Source organism: Jaculus jaculus, chromosome 18 (genome assembly GCF_020740685.1).
Source record: "Jaculus jaculus isolate mJacJac1 chromosome 18, mJacJac1.mat.Y.cur, whole genome shotgun sequence".
NCBI lineage: Eukaryota > Metazoa > Chordata > Mammalia > Rodentia > Dipodidae > Jaculus > Jaculus jaculus.
In genome coordinates this window covers 15,885,522-15,908,352 of record NC_059119.1, presented here as the reverse complement: position 1 = coordinate 15,908,352, position 22,831 = coordinate 15,885,522, and the positions used below count along the sequence as shown (strand labels likewise).

At 41.0% G+C, this 22,831-nt stretch overlaps 1 protein-coding gene across 4 annotated transcripts in view; it reads right to left on the bottom strand.

The window, feature by feature from the left end:
- The window catches only part of Kat6b (lysine acetyltransferase 6B), a 214,720-nt gene that overhangs the window by 64,380 nt on the left and 127,509 nt on the right, over positions 1-22,831 (bottom strand). For all 4 annotated transcript variants that reach the window (XM_045137158.1, XM_045137157.1, XM_045137159.1 and 1 more), the window contains exons 3-5: positions 16,443-16,551; positions 913-1,028; positions 606-687 (exon numbers count right to left, since the gene is read on the bottom strand). In XM_045137158.1, the coding sequence (XP_044993093.1) occupies positions 606-687; positions 913-1,028; positions 16,443-16,551 (307 nt within the window). The remainder of the gene's footprint in view (positions 1-605; positions 688-912; positions 1,029-16,442; positions 16,552-22,831) is intronic.

Below are 22,831 nucleotides of genomic sequence, written 5' to 3'. Positions count from 1 at the left end.
TGTTCCAGTCTTTTTCAATGGGTTATATGGAGGCAGTGAGGGAATTTCTAATTGAATTTTTCTTAGTATTTCTGTTCTGTTTGTATTTTCTACACCTTCCACAATGTAGAGGGATAGATTCTATAATAAAAAGGCAAGGTCACTTTAAAAATGCTTAACATACTGCAAAGTTTAGAGGGGAGAGGCTAAATCTGGCTGGCTTACAAAATATGCAAAAGAAAACTTAATATTCCATCAGACACAAGCGTTCAAATTCTCATGTGGGAAACATAAGCTAGTGGTCAAAAAAATGGTGATGGCTTCCTGATGTGTCACCCTGAAGTCAGCATCTCTTATCAGTTCTAAAAACGCATATATTTGGAATATACAAAATCACCTTTAGATACTATATTAGAATTAGTAATGTAGGGTTCTAAACTTTTAATCACACCATTCAAACTGAGTATGTTTTACATATCACCCCAAAAACTAGATCTTTCATACTCTTCTATTCTGAAAGTGACAGAAAATGGAGGGTGGGAGGAAACCCAATTCTCACCCTAACCTCAGGGTAACGTTAACAAGCCAGTAATCAAACATGTTTTTAATATGGTTTAAAAGTTCACCTTTTGGCATTCTGGAAAGTGGTGGGTCACAGCACTCCATGTGGAATCCTCTATCACAGGAATCACAAAAAAGCATATTATCCTGTAATATAACATATTAGAGACCAACTGAGACTGAAAACAACTATGGAACACTGTATTATGAGTAACAATCAAGAAATATTAGGAAAGAGCACCTATCTCCCAGTTGTGGCTTCACATCACAAACATTTAAAATTTTAGAAAGAACAGCAACATTCTATACAAAAGAAAAGCTTGCCACTGAAACTCAGTTACCTGGCGATGGGTGACTGAGAGCCATACTTACTGCATTTTTGCCTTGGATTCTGCATGCACTGCACGTCTTGCATTCGATGCACTGCCACCTTAAGGCCTTGACATTTGTTGTTAACTCGGGACAAAATTTCAAACAGGATGGATGTCCTATAGAATAAAAAGCAATTGCTTGATGCGAATGTGCCTTAATTTGTTTTGAAACTTCTAACTCCTATAACCTGGTGCCCAAGTTCAAACAATTCCTGCTTTCTGTATGTCATGAAATCAGATACCCCAAGAAGGACAGCTAAATGAAAGAACTGAGGCTCAGCTGGGCTGGGTGGTACACACCTGTAATCCTAGACCTTGGAGACTGAGGCAGGAGGAGTGAGGGACTGACAGCAGCCTGGGCTGTGTCCTTACTTCAACAAACTAAGAAGTAAGACTGCGTGGTATGCTACAATAACAAGTACTTCAGTTCATTCACTCATTCATTCAGTAGTCTATGTTTCTAGGACAGGCCATCTCACCCTGGGGTGATCAAGTGAAATGGGAGAAGCACTGGAGGTGGTTGGCTAAGATGACATTCCAGCTGAGAGGAAGAGCAGAGAAGCGTGCCCTCAGGGGCTCTCTCATTCTCCTGAGCACTGAGCTTCCCACAGGGGTTCAGGCACTAGGCACCTAGCAGGATTCCACACCGCCAAGCTCGGCCCTGGACGAGGACTGCAGACCCCTCAAGCATAACTCCGGGCGTATGAGATTCCTCCCTCAAATATGGGGGTGGGGGGAGCCAAGGCTCTGCAAGGCAATTCAGCCTAAAATTGAATGGTCTTTTATCACATACTCATGAGGAGATTTCTAAACTTGATTGTTTTTTTAATCAGGTCTTTAAATAGTAAGAATATTAGTAAATTCCTTGTGCAAGAATTTATAATCAAGCTGCAAAAGAAACTTAAAGGTTAATAAAAAAAAAAAAAAGATTCTACACACACACACACACACACACACACACACACACACACCCTGTTTTATAATTTCCTGACTTTGGCAGCTTCATTGTTTAAATATGTATTCTGGGTTGCTGCCAAAAAAGGTCCTCCTCCCTAAAGCTTAACAGGTGCTTCATAAAAATCCACCCACTAGGAGATTTGGCTTTTTCAAGTAAAAACATTCAGAATCAATCATTAATAATGCTAATAATGGACATAATTCCTGGATTTTCAAAATCAATCCAAACAATCTGTATTTAAGAGGCTGAGAAAATCCAATCGTGTCAGAAGATTACAGCCTCAGGCTGGAGACATCCAGTCAGATGCATTTAACCTCTGACACTGATCTGTTACCAGGGCTTCTCTCTCACATGAATGAGAGGGGGGGGTTAGATATATAAAGATGGTATCAATCCCCCCCACACCCCCTGCTCAGGAATGACAGGCAGAGATGGCTAGCTTGTTGCCTTGTAAGCTGACTGAAGGAGGATGGGAAGGCCACTTTGATCAGTGCCCCCATCCCCATATACTGAGGGGCTAAAAACTCAACTTTTAAAGAACAGCAATTTAAATTCCACCCACCCATAAATGGATCCCATCAGCTTAAAAGAAAATGTACCATTTACTTTTTTTCCCTCTTTTTTTATTACTTCCTGTAAGTCATACATCACTAGCACATATGACCTCAATTTCATGCACTGAATTTTTCTCTATGTTAAAATCTGCTTTTGTACTTTGTAGCTTAGTATTCAGTAACTAAAGTAATTCACATCTTATTCCAGCTTACTATTTCTTCCCAAAGATATTCTATAAGAGACTTTTGAGTAATTATTCATCTCAAGCTATCCTATCAAATTCCAAAATCTTTGCCCATCTTTCTTTTAGGAAGCAATCCTGCCTTTATTTAGCTTATAGAACTGGCCACAGATCCTTCAGCTCTAAATTTCTATGGTTCTAGGAAAAAAAATTGCTCAGCAATGAAGAAATAGTTCCATTTTATTTTCTCACAGCTCCCATTAAAATAAGACAAAAGACTATAACAGAACCTTGATTTATTACTCCATAATCTATGGTAATAAGATAACACGAATAGCTATTGATAAAGCAATCCCTTTCCTCCTATTTAGCCATTCCATAAACTCAACAACTTTTATTCTCTCTGCTGACAAAATCCCCAATGATTCATTTTTCTGAAGTTGGTTTTACTATTTTGTTTTGCAGTTTCACAGATTTGAGAGCCATACTATGTATTCATTCACTTACCTATTCTTATATAAGCATCTAAGTAGTCAGAGTTTGTAATAATTTTCTCTAATAAAACCAAGGTAAATGGTTGGGTGTTATGGTGCATGCCTTTGATCCCAGCACTTGGGAGGTGGAGGTAGGAGAATCATTGTGAGTTCAAGGCCACCCTGGAACTACATAGTGAATTCCAGGTCAGCCTGAGCTAGACTTAAAAAAACAAAAACCAAAACAAAAACAGGGGCTGGAAAGATGGCTTAGTGGTTAAGCACTTGCCTATGAAGTATAAGAATCCCAGTTCAAGGCTCGATTCCCCAGGACCCACGTAAGCCAGATGCACAAGGTGGCCCATGCATCTGGAGTTCATTTGCAGTGGCTTGAGGCCCTGGTATGCCCATTCTAATTCTCTCCCCCCCCCCCCCGCCCTTCTCTGTCTGTTGCTGTCAAATAAATAAATAAAACAAAACAAAACAAAAAACAGCCGGGCATGGTGGCACACACCTTTAATCCTAGCACTTGGGAGGCAGAAGTAGGAGGATTGCCATGAGTTTGAGGCCACCCTGAGACTATATAGTTAATTACAGGTCAGCCTGGGCCAGAGTGAGACCCTACGTCAAAACACACACACACACACACACACACACACACACACGCCCCCAAAGGAAATGATTTAAGTATCAAAGGAACCATACAAGCCAGAAAAATGACTTTGTAGGAGAGGGGAGACAGACATGAGTGACAGTAAATAGAATGATGCCCCTGAAAGTCGTCTATGCTTGATTCTTAACACACAGCTTCACTGTAGATTTAGATGTGCTTAGGGTACCGACTCTGAGAGAATGGAGACGCTGGGAGCACGTGACCTGCCGTGGCAGGATGAGCAGGTAAAGGAAGGAAAGATACACGTCACAAATGGAAGGTGACCCATGGAGTAAGGAATGGCCGTCACCCGAGAGTCCCCAAGCAAGGGACTTACAAACAACAGGGGACTGAATCCTCTCGACCACTGAGATGAACAAGGACCTCGCTCGCCCTGGCGACACCTTAATTGTAATCTGCTGAATCCTATATTGGATGTTTACCCTACAGCTGTGTAATAATAAATATGCTGTTTGAAATCACTGAATTTGTGGCGATTTGTTATATAGCAACATTGGCAAACTAATAAAAGGCTAGGTCAGTAGATGTGCAGGAGAGTTCACTCGAGGGAGGCCAGACTGAAGAAGGGAGGGAGGCAAGGCGTGAAGTTCCCAAGGACTGTCAGTGACAGGAGGTTCCTCAGGCTGGAGACTTGACCACCAATTTGTCCAAGTGTTGTTCTTTCAGCTAATGTTTACTTAGTGCTAGAAACACAGGGAGGTTTAAAAAGACAGCTCCCTCTAGTGAATCTGGTTTTTCGGGGTTAAAACACAAAGAAAGAAAACCTCAGAGCGGACGCTAGGTTTGCAGAGGTATCATCTTCTGCCTGCAGCTCTTGGCTTCTCCCTCTCCTTCACTGTGGCTCGGCAGCCCTCCTTCCGCCTCCCATCTCAACGAGCTCCCGCTTAGCATGATGCTGCAATTTTGAACTGTACACTTATCTCAGATTTGCTAATTTGAAAACACACATGCACACAACTCATCTGTAAGTAAGATTTAACCACCCAGCAATCTGAGCAGCAGACACAAAATTTCATTTGGTATAATATCTAATACTTATGTGAAGCTAATTAAAGATAATTTGTCCTTAATGAGGCAAAGAGAATATAACAGTGTTAATTTCAAAGTAGGCTGATCCATGAAAGTCAAGTAAAATCAACGACTCCACAGACCTGAAGACTGACAGCTCCCACATTTGTAATAGTGGCAAGGATAATCCCTTACAGGTCATGTTACTGATCACTTTCACATGATCATTTTACTGGTTCTTCACGCCAGCCTTGTGGACTCAAGGGGCAGTTACACAGCCAGCAAGCAGTGGGAGAGAAATGGAACACAGGACTGAGGACACCACATTTGGGGTCCCTTATGCACCCGACCTCACATTTTTCTAAGATACGAACTCAGGTAATTTCTTTAAAAGACTTCTAGTAGGAAAAAATAATCTTGGCTACTTAAAGTGCAGAACCATCTTAAAAATAGAGAAAAGTCAAATTAGCTTTACTGCATGATGTAGGCAGAAGGAAGCATTTATCACTCGTGTCTATGAAATCTAAGCACAGTCCAAATGTGACATCATACGAATGGTACTTCAGATGGAGGTGAGTAACAGCACCACACACATATGGGAAACACATTTCAGAATGATCTTCCTTCTGGCTGCATCTGCACTTCCTCTCTGGTTTTATCCTGCTCACGGGCCTTTATTCACAAACTTCTCAGGGTAGAGACCCTTTGGATCATTACAAACAGCACCCATTCAAGCCTGGAGCCAATGGGTCCTTGTGAGGGTGGGAAAGCAGGATTGCCACAAGGTCGACTGGAGTGGCAGCCAGCTGTTAATCCCAGCTGGACAGGATGGCGTCAAGGGGGGGCTCCTGCCACCAACACAAGGCCCTGCTGAGCATCAAGGATCTTAGGTTGGTTTCCTTATGGCCACCAAGTGTCAAAGCAGAACACTAAGCAAGAACCATGCGCTCCCTAAAATTAACCGTATTTGATTTTGACCCCTCAATTTAAAAAGGAACAATCTCATCTGTCAGAGGCAATAAATGTATTTCACCCAGTTAAGGGACACCACTTTTTACTACAGGAGTCAAATCCACGCTGGCACAAACAGGTTCTATGAAGAAAGTACTAACCCAGTGCGGACTTAGGGAGGCACGCTCAAGAATTCTCCAGGTTGAACAGAGAGACACAGTGGCCCCAAGACTTGGGTTTCTGCCACAACCCCTGTCCTGAAGACAGAGGTAGACATGACTCTAGATACAGAAACCTTCAACTCATTCTTCTCCATTTGTTAGAAAACAAAAAAGAGCATATTTGAAGAGAGCAAAACCCAATAATGCTCCTATATGCCCCTAGCCTGATCCTGAAAATGTACAAATAAAAAGTAAACGCTTTAGAATAAAGAAATCATCAATGATCTCAAAATGTAAAGGTGATCCAACCTCCTCCCCTTGGCTGATCTTCAATCTTCAATCTGGGAAGGACAAGGGGAGATTGATTACATCAAAAGGCCTGAGATGGAACTGTTTAGAGTGTCACCCCAATATCCTGTGAGGGAGGCCCAGATGTTATGATTTAGATAGAAGACAACCATCTTGGATTCCTTACAAACTCAAGTAAGTCTATCACCAGGGGTGAGAATATATATGAAGAGAACTTTTCGATCCACATTTAAGTACTTCTATAATCTGTCTAGGTACCCTGATTAGTAGATACGAAAGGAATAAAAGTGCCACCTTAAAAATCACCAGGGGTAAGCTCCAGATAAGTGAATACTACTAACATGATTGGGCAGTTACCAAAAAAAAAAAAAAAAAAATTTATTCAGAAGGAGCCTCGTGAGAAAACCACAAAGAGAAGCCCAGAGTCAGTCAGGGCTGATGAGGGAGGCAGCAGCTCCCTAGTATACAGCAGGGGTGACGGGGTGACCTTTACGAAAGTGAGCACACAGGACACGCGATGCCCCGTTGTCACCATCCGTGATAGCACAGCCAGGTGAAGGAATTTGAATGACTCTGTAAAGCACATCAAAAGACAGTCGCAATGCATTTCTCAAGCGGGGCTTGAAATGTCGTATTTGGAGGGATCACTCCTCCTGTGACAGAACCTGGAAGCTGCTGAGCTGCAAAGGCTCTGTCCGATGAGGAGGAGCCACGCCACAGCAGCGCACACAACAGTCCTCAGGATGGAATATTTCCTGGACCCATCACCAGGCAGCTGTCATAAATGCTGATAAAATGTTAAAGTACTCACAGCAATCAAGGATAGTATCAAGCATGCCAAATCATAACAATGGCTGCATTTATGGTACACTTTCTGTAGTACAACACTTGGTGCCTGGCTGTTTAGTTCCCATGAAACAGAACAAGGTGTTTTCGGCTTAGAATAGTTAAGTAAAGAAACCGAGCCATGGCTGACTCAGATTTATTATTGCTTTTTTTTTTATTTTTATGTATTTATTTGAGAGAGAAAGACAGAGAAAGAGAGAGACAGAGACAGAGACAGAAAAGATGGGCGCACCAGGGCCTCTAGCAACTGCAAACGAACTCCAGACCTGGGCGCCCCCATGTGCATCTGGCTAACGTGGGACCTGAGGAATCGAGCCTTGAACTGGTGTCCTTAGGCTTCACAGGCAAGGGCTTAACCACTAAGCCATCTCTCCAGCCTTATTATTTCTTTTTTTAATGTTTTCACTTATGTACGAGAGAGAGAAACAGACCATCCAACAGTATATAGACAGACAGAAGTTAATGTGAGCATGCCAGAGCCTTTGGCCACTATAAACAAAGTTAGACACATGAGCAATTTTGTGCCTCTGGCTTTATGGGAAGACTGGGGACTTGAACCTGAGCTGTGTGGCTTTGCAAGTTAAGTCCCTTTAAACATTTCTTAGTCCCTTGAGTTTACTTTTTTTTTTTGTTTTTGAAGTAGAGTCTCACTCTAGCCCAGGCTGGCCTGGAATTCATTCTGTATTCTCAGGACGGCTTCAAACTCGCAGCAGTCCTCCTACCACTGACTGGGATTAAAGCTGTGTGCCACCATGGCCGGCTCCTTGAGTCCACTTCTGTTTTCCCATATGACTTCCTAAGAGAGTATTCTATGGAGATTTGCAGGGTTGTTTTCCTTCTTTCACTTCATGGTGCTAGGGATTAAGCCCAGGGCTTCCCCAGTCATTTCTTTACTTACTTTATATAACTACAAGAAAAATGGCCAGCTAGCCAGATAAGAGTAGCACATGCCTCCGATCCTAGAACGTGAGAGATTGGTAGGAGGATCTCTGTGAGTGTGAGGCCAACCATGAGACCTTGCTTCAATATCCACCCCCCGACCCAGCTGACGTGCTTTGCTCCCTATCTGGGGTTCTTACCCAGTAGTTCTTGCGTGTCAGTGTCTGCACCCCCTGGTACACTGAGAGGTCTTATCTGACTCCTGGCAACCTCTCATTTCTTTCATGTCTCATGGTTTCTTGTTTCTCCTCTTGATATTTTCTAGAATTTAGCTCCTCCCATTCAGTCACAGAGATAGGCTGAAATCTTACATTTCTCGAGCAGGTGTCATGATCAGAAACATTCTAAAGTCCAGACACAGTATATTAAACTGAGAATGCAGATTATGGGGGGGCGGGGGGCCCTGAGCTGTGCACACATTATAGCCCAGCTCCCGGGGAAGGGAGGACAGGAGGACTGCTTGAGGCCAGTAGATAGAGCTCAACTGTGCAACGAGCTGAGATTCCAACATTAACAAACAAAGCGGAGAGGACTTCCAAGTAAAATGGTGGCACAGTAGCCATGTCAAGGCAGTGTAGGGAGGGATAAAAGCAGAAAAACAGCTAAATACACTCTTCTACCAAAAAGTGAAGTTATTATCAATCACAGCAGAGAAGCAGGAGAGACTCAGATCTTCTAGAAAGTAGGAAACTGGCCAGAATCCTGCCAAGCCACCAGCAACCCTGAGGTGTGTGCCCACCGGGCCAGAGCTGCAGGAGCAGAAACTGGGTGGAGGGATTTTCCACCCACGTCAGTTTCATGGCAAAGCCAAGAAACCGGAAGGGGAAGACAGCAGGGACAGCTGAGCAGCTGCTAAAGGAGAGCACAGCCGAGCCGCCCCGGGACAACTCCAGGAACCATGCACAGCCTCCCTTCCTCCAACTGTCCAGTGCCCTGACCTCTGGAGAACTCGTTCACCCCTGGCCAGATGCATCCAGCACAGCCAATCAGAACACCAGACCCACACTGCAATAGAGGAGTTGAGGGAGGCACTCAGCATTGGTGACATTGGAAGCCACCCTAAAAGGAAACCGCATCGCTACACCGCTACACAAAGGCAGATACATAGGCCTTTACTGGCAGTGCGCATCTCTCCTTCCAGGGCAGGGCAGGTGATGTTACATATTCTTGGTTGCCTTTATAATTTTCAAATAACCTGTGTTTTCGTGTTGACTGTTGTTGCCTTAAATGCTTCCCGATTTATAGGGCCTTTGTCCTTTTTTTCTATCATTATTGGGGGCAGGGTCTGACCCCACCCCAAGATGACCTACAACCCACTTCAGACCAGAAATCTCTACCTCCAGCTAACAGGATCAGGGGTGGAGGGCACCACACACCCTGAGGGACTTTGGCTTTATTAGATTATCTGTTTGTTCTAATCCCCACTCTTGCATAAATACTCTATCCTGGTTTGGATTGAATGTGTATATTGTTCAGTTGAATTTTAGAATTTGCCAGTAAATTGCTCCACCCAGTTTACTAGGCAAACTCAACACCTGGGGTCATTTCTGCTGTTTCTCTTGGAGTATAAGAGCTACACCTGGCACCTTAAACTCCTACCCTGAAGACATATAAAGTTGGATTTACATGGCTAAGAACACTGCATATAACTAGAAAACCCAAGCATCAAATTAACTCAAGATGCAAAAATCTCTACATTATAATACAAGAAACAAAAAAAAGAAAATCCTACCAAAAATTATAAATCCATCAGAAATAACCTCCACTGAGACTTGTTTAAGATGAAATACCTGAAAATATATTTTTTAAAAAAACGTGATTCTATTTATGCTCAAAGAAATCAAAGGAATCAAAGAACATAAACTCCTGAAGGAATCCCAAGAGAACACAGGAAACCAACGTAAAGATGAAATAAGGACGTCAATACAAGACACAAGTAAGGAAAGAGAAATAATGAAAAAACACCAATCAGAAATATTAGAAATGAAAACATAGTAAGTCAAATAGAAAGTCTTACCAGTAGAAGGGATTAAAGACAGGCCAGAATATCTAAACTAGAAGACCGGGAGGCATAGCTAATACAAACCCAAAATGAGAAAGACAAACTAATAGAAAGGCATGAATGGGAATTTCAAGATATTTGGGAAACTATGAACAGATCAAACATAAAAATTCAGGGCAGAGCAGGAGAATTTCATTCCAAAGGCATGGCAGGTATTTTCAACAAAAACATAGAAAAATACTTCCCCCCAATAGGGAAAGCCTTTATAACACCAGACAGACAAAATAAGGAAAGAACATCTCACTGTCACATCATAATTAAAGTGGAAAACACACAAACTGAAGAAAATATACTGAAAGCAGTTAGAAAAACCAAGTCACAAAGGTAATCCCATCAGGATAACAGCAGATTACTCAATATAAACTTTAAAAGCCAGAAGGGCTTGGAGTGATGTACTCCAAGTTCTGAACGATAACAACTGTCAGCCAAGATTACTTTATCCTGCAAAGCTATCCATCCAAATAGATGGAGAAATAAGGACATTCCACAACAAAAGCAGGCTAGAGGAATATATGAAAACCGAACTAGCTCTGCAGAAAATACTCAACAGGATCCCCCATGATGAAGAGAAAGAAAAGCACACACATAAGGAAACAGGGGGATATACACACACACACACACACACACACACACACACACACACACATATACATGCATATATATGTATACATATACATACATAGACAAACATATATATATTCATACATATATGTGTGTGTATATATACATACATATACATATATATACATGTATACACACACATACATACATGCATATATATGTATACATATACATACATAGACAAACATATATATATTCATACATATATGTGTGTGTATATATACATACATATACATATATATACATGTATACACACACACACACACACACACACTCAAAAACAGGTAATACAAGAGAATAAAGGAAAACCCACAAAAACTACAAAACTTGAAAATGACAAGAATAAATGCACACCTTTCAATAACAACATTTAATATCAACGGACTCAATACCCCAACCGAAAGACACAGGTTTGCAGACTAGGTTAAAAGCAGGATTCTGGCTGGAGAGAGTTGACTTAGCAGTTAAGACACTTGCCTGAAAAGCCAAAGGACCCAGGTTCAATTCTCCAGGAACAACTTAAGCCAGAGGCACTAAGTGGTACATGCATCTGGGTTCATTTTCTGAGGCTGCAGGCACCTGGTGCACCCATATTCTCCCCCCACCCACTGTGCCTCTTTTTATCTCTATCAAATAAATAAATAAAAATTTTAAAATTTAGGAATAAAAAAGAACTTTGAAAAGTTTCAAGTAAACAGCTTAATAGTTCACCTAAAAAAAAAAAAATCAGGGCTGGAGAGATGGTTTAGCGGTTAAACGCTTGCCTGTGAAGCCTAAGGACCCTGGTTTGAGGCTTGGTTCCCCAGGATCCACGTTAGCCAGATGCACAAGGGGGAGCACGCATCTGGAGTTCGTTTACAGTGGCTGGAAGCCCTGGCATGCCCATTCTCTTTCTCTGCCTCTTTCTCTATCTGTCTCTCTCAAATAAATAAAAATAACAAAAAAATATTTTTTTTTTAAATATCAGTGAAACAAAGAGTTTAAGTAAGATTGACAAATCTTTAGCAAATCTGACCATAAGAAAGAAGATCTGGACATTATGGTGCACCCCTTTAATCCCATCACTTGGGAGGCAGAGACAGGAGAATTGCCATGAGTTAGAGGCCACTCTGAGACTATATAGTGAATTCCAAGTCAGCCTGCACAAAAGTGAGACCCTACTTAAAAAAGCAAGAAAAGGGGCTGGAGAGATGGCTTAGTGGTTAAGCGCTTGCCTGTGAAGCCTAAGGACCCCGGGTCGAGGCTCGGTTCCCCAGGTCCCACGTTAGCCAGATGCACAAGGGGGCGCACGCGTCTGGAGTTTGTTTGCAGTGGCTGGAAGCCCTGGCTCACCCATCCTCTCTCTCTCCCTCTATCTGTCTTTCTCACTGTCTGTCACTCTCAAATAAATAAATAAATAATGAACAAAAAATATTTTTAAAAAAAGCAAAAAAAGGAATTTCAAAGGGGAAAGTGGGGGGGGGGGAGGAGGGAATAACCATGGGATTTTTTTTTATAATCATGGAAAATGCTAATAAAAAATTTTAAAAAAAAGCAAAAAAAGGAGAGATATAAATCAATAACATTAGAGATGAAAAGGCACCATTATAACAGATACTAAAGAAATTTCAGAAAATTATAAGAACATGAACTCCACTGAATTTGAAAATCTGAAAGAAATGGATGATTTCCTAGATATATGTGACCTATCAAAGTTAAATCAAGATGAGATAAATCTCATTTAAGTAGGCCTGTAAGAGCTGGAGAGATGACTTATTGGTTAAGGTGCTTGCCTACAAAGAAAAGGACCTGGGTTCAATTCTCCAAGACCCATGCAAGCCAGATGCACAACGTGGTACATGCATCTGGGGTTCATTTGCAATGGCTAGAAGCCCTCCATGGTGTACCCATTCTCTCTCTGTCTTTCTCTCTCAAATAAATAAATAAATAATAAAATATTAAATAGGTGTATAATAAGTACAGAGGTCGAAGAAATTATAAAAACTCTCCCAACTAAAAAATTCCAGGAACAGATAGACTCAATGGTGAGTTTTACCAGACCTTCATGGAAGAACTCACAACAATGCTTCCCAAATGTTTCCATAAAAGAGAAAAGGAAGGGGTACTAAAAAAAACTCCTATACAGCTAACGTAATTGTGATACCAAAACCACACAAAGACAGACAAAAGAAAATTACAGACCAATCACCCTCATGAACATAGATACAAAAATTCAGAAAGATCATTCACCCCAACCAAGTATGTTTTATCCCAGAGATGCAGGGAGAGTTTAACATACGCAAACTGACAAATGTAGTACATTATAAACGGACGGAAGGACAAAAATCACACTCAATAGACACAGAAATGGCATTCAACAGAATCCAGCATCCCTTCATGGTAAGAGTACTATAGAAACTGAAAATAGAAGGAACATGCCATAACATAATAGAAGCTATTTAAGACAAACCTTGGGCTGAAGAGATGGCTCAATGGTTAAGGCACTTGCCTGACAAATCTACAGCCAACATAATACGAAATGGAGAGAATCTTGAAGCTTTTCCACTAGAATCAAGAACAAGATAAGGGTGTCCACTGTCCCCACTTTTATTTAATATAGTACTGGAAGTTTTAGCCATAAGAATAAGGCAAGAGACACTCATAGAAGGGAAACAAATTGGAAAGGAATGGATCAAATTATCATTATTTCAGATGATATGATTCTATACATAAAGAACCCTAATGACTCTACCAGCCAACTGTTAGAGCTCATAAAACACTTTTAGCAAAGTAGCAAGATACAAAATAAACAAACACAAACCAGCAGCCTTTCTATATACTAAAAACAAACATGTTGAGGATGAAATCAGGGAAACACTCTCATTTACAATTGCCTCTAAAAAAAATAAAGTACCTTGGAATAAACCCAACAAAGGAAGTGAAGGATCTCTACAATGAAAAATTTAAAACACTCAGGACAGAAATTGCAAAAGGCACTAGGAAATGGAAAGACATCATGTTCTTTGAAGAATCAATCTTACCAAAAGAAATCTATACATTTAATGTAATACCCATCAAAATTCCAATGGCATTCTTTACCGAAATAGAAAAACAATCCTAAAATTCATTTGGAAGCACAAAAAAGCTTGAATATCCAAAACAATTTTGAGCAACAAAATAAGGCTGGTTGGTATCACCATACCTGATATTTTAAAGCTAGATTATAAAGTCACAGTAACAAAAACAGTATGGTACGGGCACAATAACAGACATATAGATCTTATACAAAGAATTCAATCTACAAAGAATTAAAATAACTAAATAAGAAGAAATAAAACAACCCAATTAAAAACTGGGCTATGCAACTAAAAAGAGTTCTCAAAACAAGAAATACAGATGGCCCATAAACATGTAAAAAAATGTTCTACATCCTTAGCCATCAGGGAAATGCAAATTAAAACTACTTTAAGATTCCATCTCACTCCTATCAGAATGGCTATCATCAAGAAAACAAATGACAATAAATACTGGTAAGGATGAGGAAAAAGAGGAACCCTTTTACGCTACTGGTGGGAATGTAAACCGGTATAGCTTTTATGGAAATCAGTGTGGAGGTTTCTGACACAGCTAAAAATAGATTTACCATATGACCCAGCTATATCATTTGTCGATATATATCCTAAGGACTCATCGCACAACCTTAAAGATACTTGCTCAGCCATGTTTATTGCCAATCTATTCACAATAGCTAGCAAATGGAACCAGCCTAGAAGTTCCTCAATTGATGAATGGATAATGAAGATGTGGTGGTACATCTTCATACAATGGAGTTCTATTCAGTGGTAACAAAAAATGAAATTATGGAATTTGCAGGGGAATGGATAGACCAGGAAAGAATTACATATACTGAGGTAACCCAGGCCCAGAAAGTCAAGTGTTACATGTTCTCTCACAAGTGGAGTCTAGGTACAAATGTTTGGACTTGAATGTCAGTTAGAATTTAGTAGCAAAGGCCTGTAAGCTATAAAGGGGCTGTAAGGGAGGGAGGAGAGGGACAGATAGTAAGACCCTATTGCTGAAGACTCCACATGCTAGGGCTACAAGGTCACTGAGAAATCCTGCTAGAGCAGAGCTGAAAACCTCCTCTTAGTAGATCTGCTGACAGCTGGAAAAAGCTATGCTGGGTGCAGCTCCACAGGATACAGGGATGTTATCAGTGGAGATACTCAACAGTGGACACTGCAAGCCTTAAGTTGGGCCAGCCAGGCCAAATGAGGCAGTGGGCGCAACAGTGGCATGTCTGTTATGGGGGAATCCAACGGCTCTCTAAGTGGACCGGAGGCCCGCTCCAAGGAGGAAATACATGCCAGAACTGAAAACCTATGCTGGGGGAAGTCATGAGCCCTAGGGGTGTAATGGCTGCTGGTGTCTGGATAAATGCATATACGAAGCTCACCAAACTACCCGATAAGCACTTCTTTGTTCATATGCATGTATTAAAGCTACTCTCACTTTTGGTTAGAAAAGCTTCTCTTTTCAGATGGCAGTAACCTCTGGGATGACTGAAAAGGCACCAGAATGCTGAGAAGTGACAGAGGAGTGCTCAGCACTGAAACATCTCTATCATACCTTCCAAGGCTCAGGGTCGATTGTGGAAGAGTTGGCAGAAGGAATGTAAGAGCCAAAGGAAGGGTAGGACTCCTTACAATGCACTCTTCCAGACACAAAATGGCCTGGATATCCATGACCTCACAGTGTCTGACACTACCTATACAAGTTTCTCCTAACAGGATGAAAAGATGATGACATCAAAATAAAAGAGAGACTGACTGAGAGGGGGAGGGGATATGAGAGTGGAGTTGTGAAGGGGAAAGTCAGAGGGAAGGGAATTAATATGGTTTATTGTTAACATGGTTTATTATCTATAATTATGGATGTTGACAGTAATTTAAAATTTCTTTTAAAAGAGGGGGGTGCTGGAGAGATGGCTTGGTGGTTAAGGCATTTGCCTGCATAGGATCACGGTTTGATTCTCCAGGACCCACATAAGCCAGATGCACTAGGTGGCACGTGCAGCTGGAGTTCGTTTGCAGTGGGGCTGGAGGCCCTGATGCGCCCATCCTCTCTCTCTCCCCCTCTCCCTCTCTCTCTCTCTGCCTTTCTCTCTCACACATAAATAAATAAAATATATTTTTAAAAAAAGCTGAGGGGAGCCAGGCATGGTGGTGCACGCCTTTAATCCCAGCACTCGGGAGGCAGAGGTAGGAGGACTGCTGTCAGTTCGAGGCCACCCTGAGACTCCAAAGTGAATTCCAGGTCAGCCTGGGCTACAGCAAGACTCTACCTCGAATTTTTTGCAATGGTAAGAGGCCCTGTTGTAACCCATCCATTCATTCTCTCTCTTAAATCAACAAACAAATATTTTAAATTAAAAACAAAACTTAGTGTAACATATACCATCCTTGTAATCCAAGGAGGAAGATTATGAGTTTGAAGCCAGGCTAGGCTACATGGCAAGACTCTTTTTCAATAAATAAAAATTCTCTATTGTGAATTTAACGACTGTACTGAAGGCTGCATACTGTATTATCAACACAGCTATGAAGTTGAAAACTGATGATAAATATTAATCTGTAGTACTACAAAAACCTGTCAGGTATGCCAGTGCTGATATACTCATATTTCTCTGAATTTAACTTTTAAATTAAAACCTATTACATTATCAAATAATTAAATAGCAAATATGGTAAGTTTTACTAAAGCAAGAAGCTATGAGACTGAGAAATCAATGAGTAAAACAAAAAATATAACTTACCGCTACTGCCACAATCTGCACAGGACAGGAGTTCTTCCGGTTTCTTTTCACGATTTGATTCTTTAGTCCCCAAACAGAAGCTACAGATTGGAATGGGATCGGCACGGGGCTATAACAAAATTAAAGTATTATGTACTGTTAGCTTTCATTTCAAAATTTAAACAAAACCTTAACATCCAAGCTTTTTAACATATTTCTTAAACAAAGGAAACTTGCAAAATTCAGTTTTAAACTGACATTTTTCTTAAACCTTTTTTTTTTTTCATTTATTTGCAATGAGAGAGAGAGAGAGAGAGAGAGAGAGAGAGAGAGAGAGAGAGAGAATGAGTATGGGTGTGCCAAGACCTCTTGCCCCTGCAAATGAAATCCAGATGTATGTGTCACTTTTTATCTGTTTTACTTTGGTACTGGGAGATCAAACCCAGGCCATCAGGGTTTGCAAGAAAGCTCCTTTAACCAACGAGCCATCTCTCTAGTGCCCTCACACTGACATTTGCTAATAAAAATGATCATAACGTATCATAAAACAAAGTACTATATGAATAAAATATATTTAAGTGTAGTGTGTAAGTTCCAAAAGTAATTTTTATTAAGCCAATGAAACCTAAGATCTTTACATATATTATATAGCCATCTGAAATGAACATTAAACATTCATCTGAAATCTCAATTGTTCCCATAATCTATATGCCTAGAGTAAATGGAATCATCTGTTCAGCATTAAATTCTATGAATATCTTATAGTTAAATCAGATTGTTAAATGAAACCTTAGCAAATATTAGAATTATTCACCTATTAAATACTGGGCATAATATGAAAATCTACTTGTTTAGATAATGACACACCCAGAAGTCATAGATTGTTACATAAAAATTTTAGTGCCAGGGATGGGATATCTTCCAGTGAGTTGGCCAGGGAGGTCCCTGGTGCCCCCAAAACATACAGGCCATTGCCAAAGCTCTTGGTTTCCCACCAGGAATAGATGGTTAGACCATACTGGTGAAGACACCACATGGTTGGGCTGCAAGGCCATTGAAAAAATCAAGCTGGAGCTGAGCTGAAAACCTCCTCCATGGAGACCAGAGACAGAGAGCTCTGCATGCAGCCCTACGGGAGAGAGAAGGTATCAACAGTGATAAATAGCAGTGGACGCTGCAATCCTTAAGATTAGCCAGCAAGGCCAAATACACCAACTGGTGCACTAGTAGCATGTCTGTTATGGGTAAACCAACTGTTCCTTAATTGTACTAGAAGCCCGCTCCACAGCAGGGAATCCCTGCCTGATACGGAAAACCTAGTCAAAAGCCTATGGCATTGAAGGGCATGCGACCCAGGGGAGTAATGACTAGTGTTGTCTGGCTCAATGACTATATTACACTCACCAAACTGCCTGGTAAGCATTTTTCTTTAATGTTTATATGTGTATATTATTGATACGCTCACTTTTGGTTAGAGAAGCTTCTCTTTTCAGATGGCAGTTCCAATGGGATGACTCAAAAGGGACCACAGTGCTGAGAAGAAGTGACAGGAGTGCTCAGGACTGAGATATTTCTATCACACCTTCCAAGTCTCAGAGTCCATCGTGGAAGAGGTGGCAGAAAGAACGTAAGAGCCAAAGAAAGGGCAGGCCTCCTTACAATGCACTCTTCCAGACACAAAAGGGTCTGGATATCCATGACCTCGCAGTGTCTGGTACTAGCCACATAAGACCCTCATAATGGAAGGAAAAGAGGAAGACAACAAAATAAAAGAGACTAATTGAGAAGGGGAGGGGATATGATGATGGAGAGAGGAAATTGTGAGGGGGTAATGGGGATGAGGAGGAGATTATTGTAGTTTATTGTCTATAATTATGGATGCTGTCAACAAAAAAAGTTAAAGAAAATAAATTGGGCTCAAGTTAAGGCATTTGCCTGCGAAGCCTAGGGATTTAGGTTCGATTCTCCAGTACCCATGTGTACGGGGTGGCGCATGTGTCTGGAGTTCGTTAGCAGTGTCTGGAGACCCGGGTATGCCCATTCTTGCCCCTTCCCATCCTCAAAAATAAATTAATAAAGCATGTTTAAAAGTTAAAAAAATATATTAGCCATAAAATGTATATATTTAGGTGACATGTGAACCAAGGATAACCAGGACCACTTGAGAAGATCGAAAGACCATTCGCCAGCCTTCTTCCTTACAAGGGCTAAACAGGGAACCAGTACACAGAGGTAAACCCCATCATTACCACTTTACAAAAGAAACAACAAAACATCGCCTTTCCCTCTAGCACCTTTAGCTCTATGGAAACTGCCTTTTACAACGTATAAATCTGCATACGTTCCATCTCCGTGGTTATTTACCACTACAGCAATGCTGATGGTGCCATCCACATGAATAGGGTGAGCTGTGTCTACAGATCTGGTCACATTATCTTGAACAGCCAAAACTCTATAAAAGCTAAAATTTTATTGCCTACTCCAAGCCTTCACACATGCTGTCTGCTAGCTATCTGAATGTTACTATGAAGTCCTTATATTTGAATCTCATGAATCAAAAATTTAGGGCAAGAAAACAACATAATCACAAATGTTTCTAAATGTAAATCAAAAACCAGATATTGCTAAAGCTAATTCTCTAAGTAAACATCAGCGTAGAATAAACCTCATTTGTTCAACTTTTCAATCCCAAATGCCGCTATATTTGCCTGTTTCACAGTAAGCACTCAAAATATACTTACTAGGAGCTGGAGAGATGGCTTAGTGGTGAAGGCACTTGCCTGCAAAGCCAAAGGACCTCCGTTCAATTCCCTCAGACCCACATAAGCCAGATACACAAAGTGGCGCAAATGCATTTGAAGTCCATTTGCAGTGGCTGGAGGCTCTGGCGCACCTATTCTTTCTCTCTCTCTCTCTTTCTGTCTCTCTCTGCCCCTCTCTCTCATAAATAAATAAATAATAAATATACTTAACAGTCGAATAAACGAAGACTCTACTAGTTAAAAAGAAAACTCAAAACCCAGGCATGGTGGTGCACACCTTTAATCCCAGCACTCGGGAGACAGAAGTAGGAGGATCGCCATGAGTTCAAGGCCACCCTGAGACTCCATAGTGAATTCCAGGTCAGCCTGGGCTAGAGTAAGACCCTACCTCGAAAAACCAAAATAATAATAATAATAATAATCAACCTCATCTCTAAGACAGTATTTCAAATGGTTTTACTGATCTCAACCAATGTCATCAAAATCAAGAATTCGTCTTATGACCAACATTCACAAAATTATTTAATATGACTGCTAGTTTCATCTTATAACATATTGTTCATTATCTTGCCTTTATATTCAGCTTAATTTGTTCTATTAATATGCATAGCCTTTACTTTTTGAGGGAGCAATGCAAATGCATTTTTGTAGCCCTAGTGAAAAAAGCACAGTGTAAAAATATTCTGTACTAGAAAACCCCAAAAAGACAAGCTACAACAAATTGGTCACTGACTCTAGCCACAGTTTTTTAAATGCCAGATAATCAGCACTGCATAATTATGGATCCATAGTTATTACTTGCAACTGCTCAACTGCAGTACCTTGGGAACACTTTTGTTCCTTTAAATAGCAATTAAAAGAACAATCTGGTTTTAAAGTGACAACGTTCCCCTGATAGATTTTAGCTAAAACACGGTCCTTGTACTAATGGGATTCCCGCTTTCATTTGATAGAACAACGTTCAAGCTACTGCTGCCATCCTTGCAGTGATAAATAATTTACAGAATGTCATGTGTCATTCATGCAATGAAACAAATCCAAATCTGCAGTTCCATTTTTCTTTCGCAGATGAATTTTCAGCTGAAAGAGAGCCGTGGCCATCAGCCAGCATCTGTGCTCATTTTTCGTTTTTAACTAAAGGTAACACAAAGGACAAAGGTTGCTAGTAGGTCATGGCCACAAAGACTGATGTCCCGCACTCGGCCCAATAATGGACAGCATAGATGCTATCACTTCACGCTACATCCAAGGGAGCCCCACCACGCTGATGTATGCGCACAACCATTTATTTTAAGGATAACTATCTCACAATACTCTATAAAACCACTGCATTACACAGAAATGTCTGCCCTGCTGAATTATTGATAATTCAAAGCAGTTTTTTGCTAACCTCAGTGTAGCCGAGTCTAATTAACTTTAAAAAATTGTCACTTGTATGAAATGAAACTTCTACAGTAATGCATGTAAATGGGTCACAGAATTATTATGATTCACTATTCTCAGACTATGTATAAACTGTTTAAAAAAATAATCCCTTGTAATAAAGCAAAATGGATTGCAGTCACAAAGAAGTCTGAGTAAATGGGGATTTGATTCCGTACAGCTCTACTATAGGCAATTAAAATGGAAGAAGCATGAAAAGAGAATCCCAGATTAGGCATGGTCCCAGCACCTGGAACCCTGAGGCAGGAGGACTGCAATGAGTTCCAGGCCAGCTTGGTTTACAGTGAGTTCCAGGCTGCCCTATGCTACACCATCATCCTTCAAATAAAAGAACCCCCCTGATTTCCAAGAGTCCTTTCTTTGAAATCCCCCAAAGGCACTACTTAACCTGTTGATCATTATTTTCAGGCTCTGGTATGAAACCATCTCCTGTTTTTCCCAAGCAGTGGTCCAAGGCAGCTGTAAACTGGTGGTCCCTCTTCCACTATCACTTTTATTCACCGTTACCATATTGCAAGGTATGTGGCTCTATCCCCCCATAAGAGGGGGGAACTGAGGATCTAAGAAGTTAAGTAACTCCTATATGCGCGCACAAGTTCAAATGGGAGATGGACTTAAATAGAAGTCTATTTTCCCTGAAGCCCATTTCTTTTCTTCCTTCTACTCCTCTCAGAAAAACAGATGGTTACAAATTATCTTCCCATCAGGGACAATGGCTATTTAGTAATGAGTTCATAATCTCTTCCATCCAAGTTCTCCCATGACCAATAGCATGTGTTTTAAGAACTACAAAAAGGCAGCCTATTCGAAGATGATGGTGATTAATTAGAAGGGGGATAGCATAACCCGTACAGGACTCTCATCATGTGCCTCGAGTTCTGCCATGAGGGACTTGGCATTGCCTTTGTCAGGTTCTTGGTGACTCTACCGATGGGGAAAACAAGCAAATCCAAACTGAAGAATTCTCCACCAAGTAACTTACTTGGCCTCATCAGAGAATGTCAGAATCATGTAGAACCCAAAGAACAAGTTTAGGCAGCTCAAGTGTCACAAAGACTAAACAATTGATGATCCTTGGCTGGATCCTGATTTGCAAAATAGCAGCTACCAATGTAAAGGATGTTCCTGGAACAATTAGGGCATGTGCACTAAGGATTAGGTGACACATAAAGCCGTACTATGATCATGGAGAACCATGGCTTTGTACTTAGAAGACACAAGATATTCAGAAGGATCATGATGCTTGCAATTTTCAAGTGACTCAGAAAACAGCCAGTCTGAGCGCATTCATGGCAGCAAGCAGAGACTGCAAACTGCTGCTTATTGGAGAGCAGGTGTTAATATGTGATTCGTTCCACTCACACAGCCTTTTGCTGTTAAGAACTCCAGACACATGCACCAACTTCGTGAATCTGGTTTTATGTGGTACTAGGTCTGTAGGCTTTGCAACCAAGAGCCTTTAACCACTGAGCCATCTCTCCAGTCTTGTTTTGGAGTTTAAAATAGCTCCACAGAAGGCTCTCTGGTTCTCTAAATCCTTGATATGAATCTTAAAGAATTTCAAGAACTGGGAGCCAAGATAAAACTAGAAGCTGGGCTTGGGGGGGCTGGGGAGGGAGAGACTGACCTGAGGTCTAGCTGGGTGTGGTGACACATGCCTTTAATCCTAGCACTTCAGAGGCAGAGGTATGAGGATCATCTTGAGTTCAAGGCCAGCCTGAATCTATAGAGTGAATTCCAGTTTAGCCTGGGATAGAGCCAAACTCTACCTTGCAAAACCAAAAAAACACCTATACATATACGTATACGTAGATAAACACACACACACACACACACACACACACAGCCTAGTGGTTCCTTTAATCCCAGCACTCAGGAGGCCGAGGTAGGAGGATGGCTGTGGCTGTGAGTTTGAGGCTAGTCTGAGACAACATACTGAATTCCAGGTTAGCCGAGGCTAGAGCAAGACCGAATCTTGAACACAACAACAATAACAAAACCTAAATGAATGCTAAAAATGAAAATATGAGTATGAATTCACAAGTAATGTTATACAATGCCTATTTTTAACCTCAGATGCCCCATTTCACTAACTCCGACCAAGCTGTGAGTAAAAGGTCTCTAAAGACTTCTGGACCTCTTTAATTCCTGCTTTCCTGTGTTGTACTTAGATCTTACCACAATGCTTTTCCCAAGTGTTTTGCT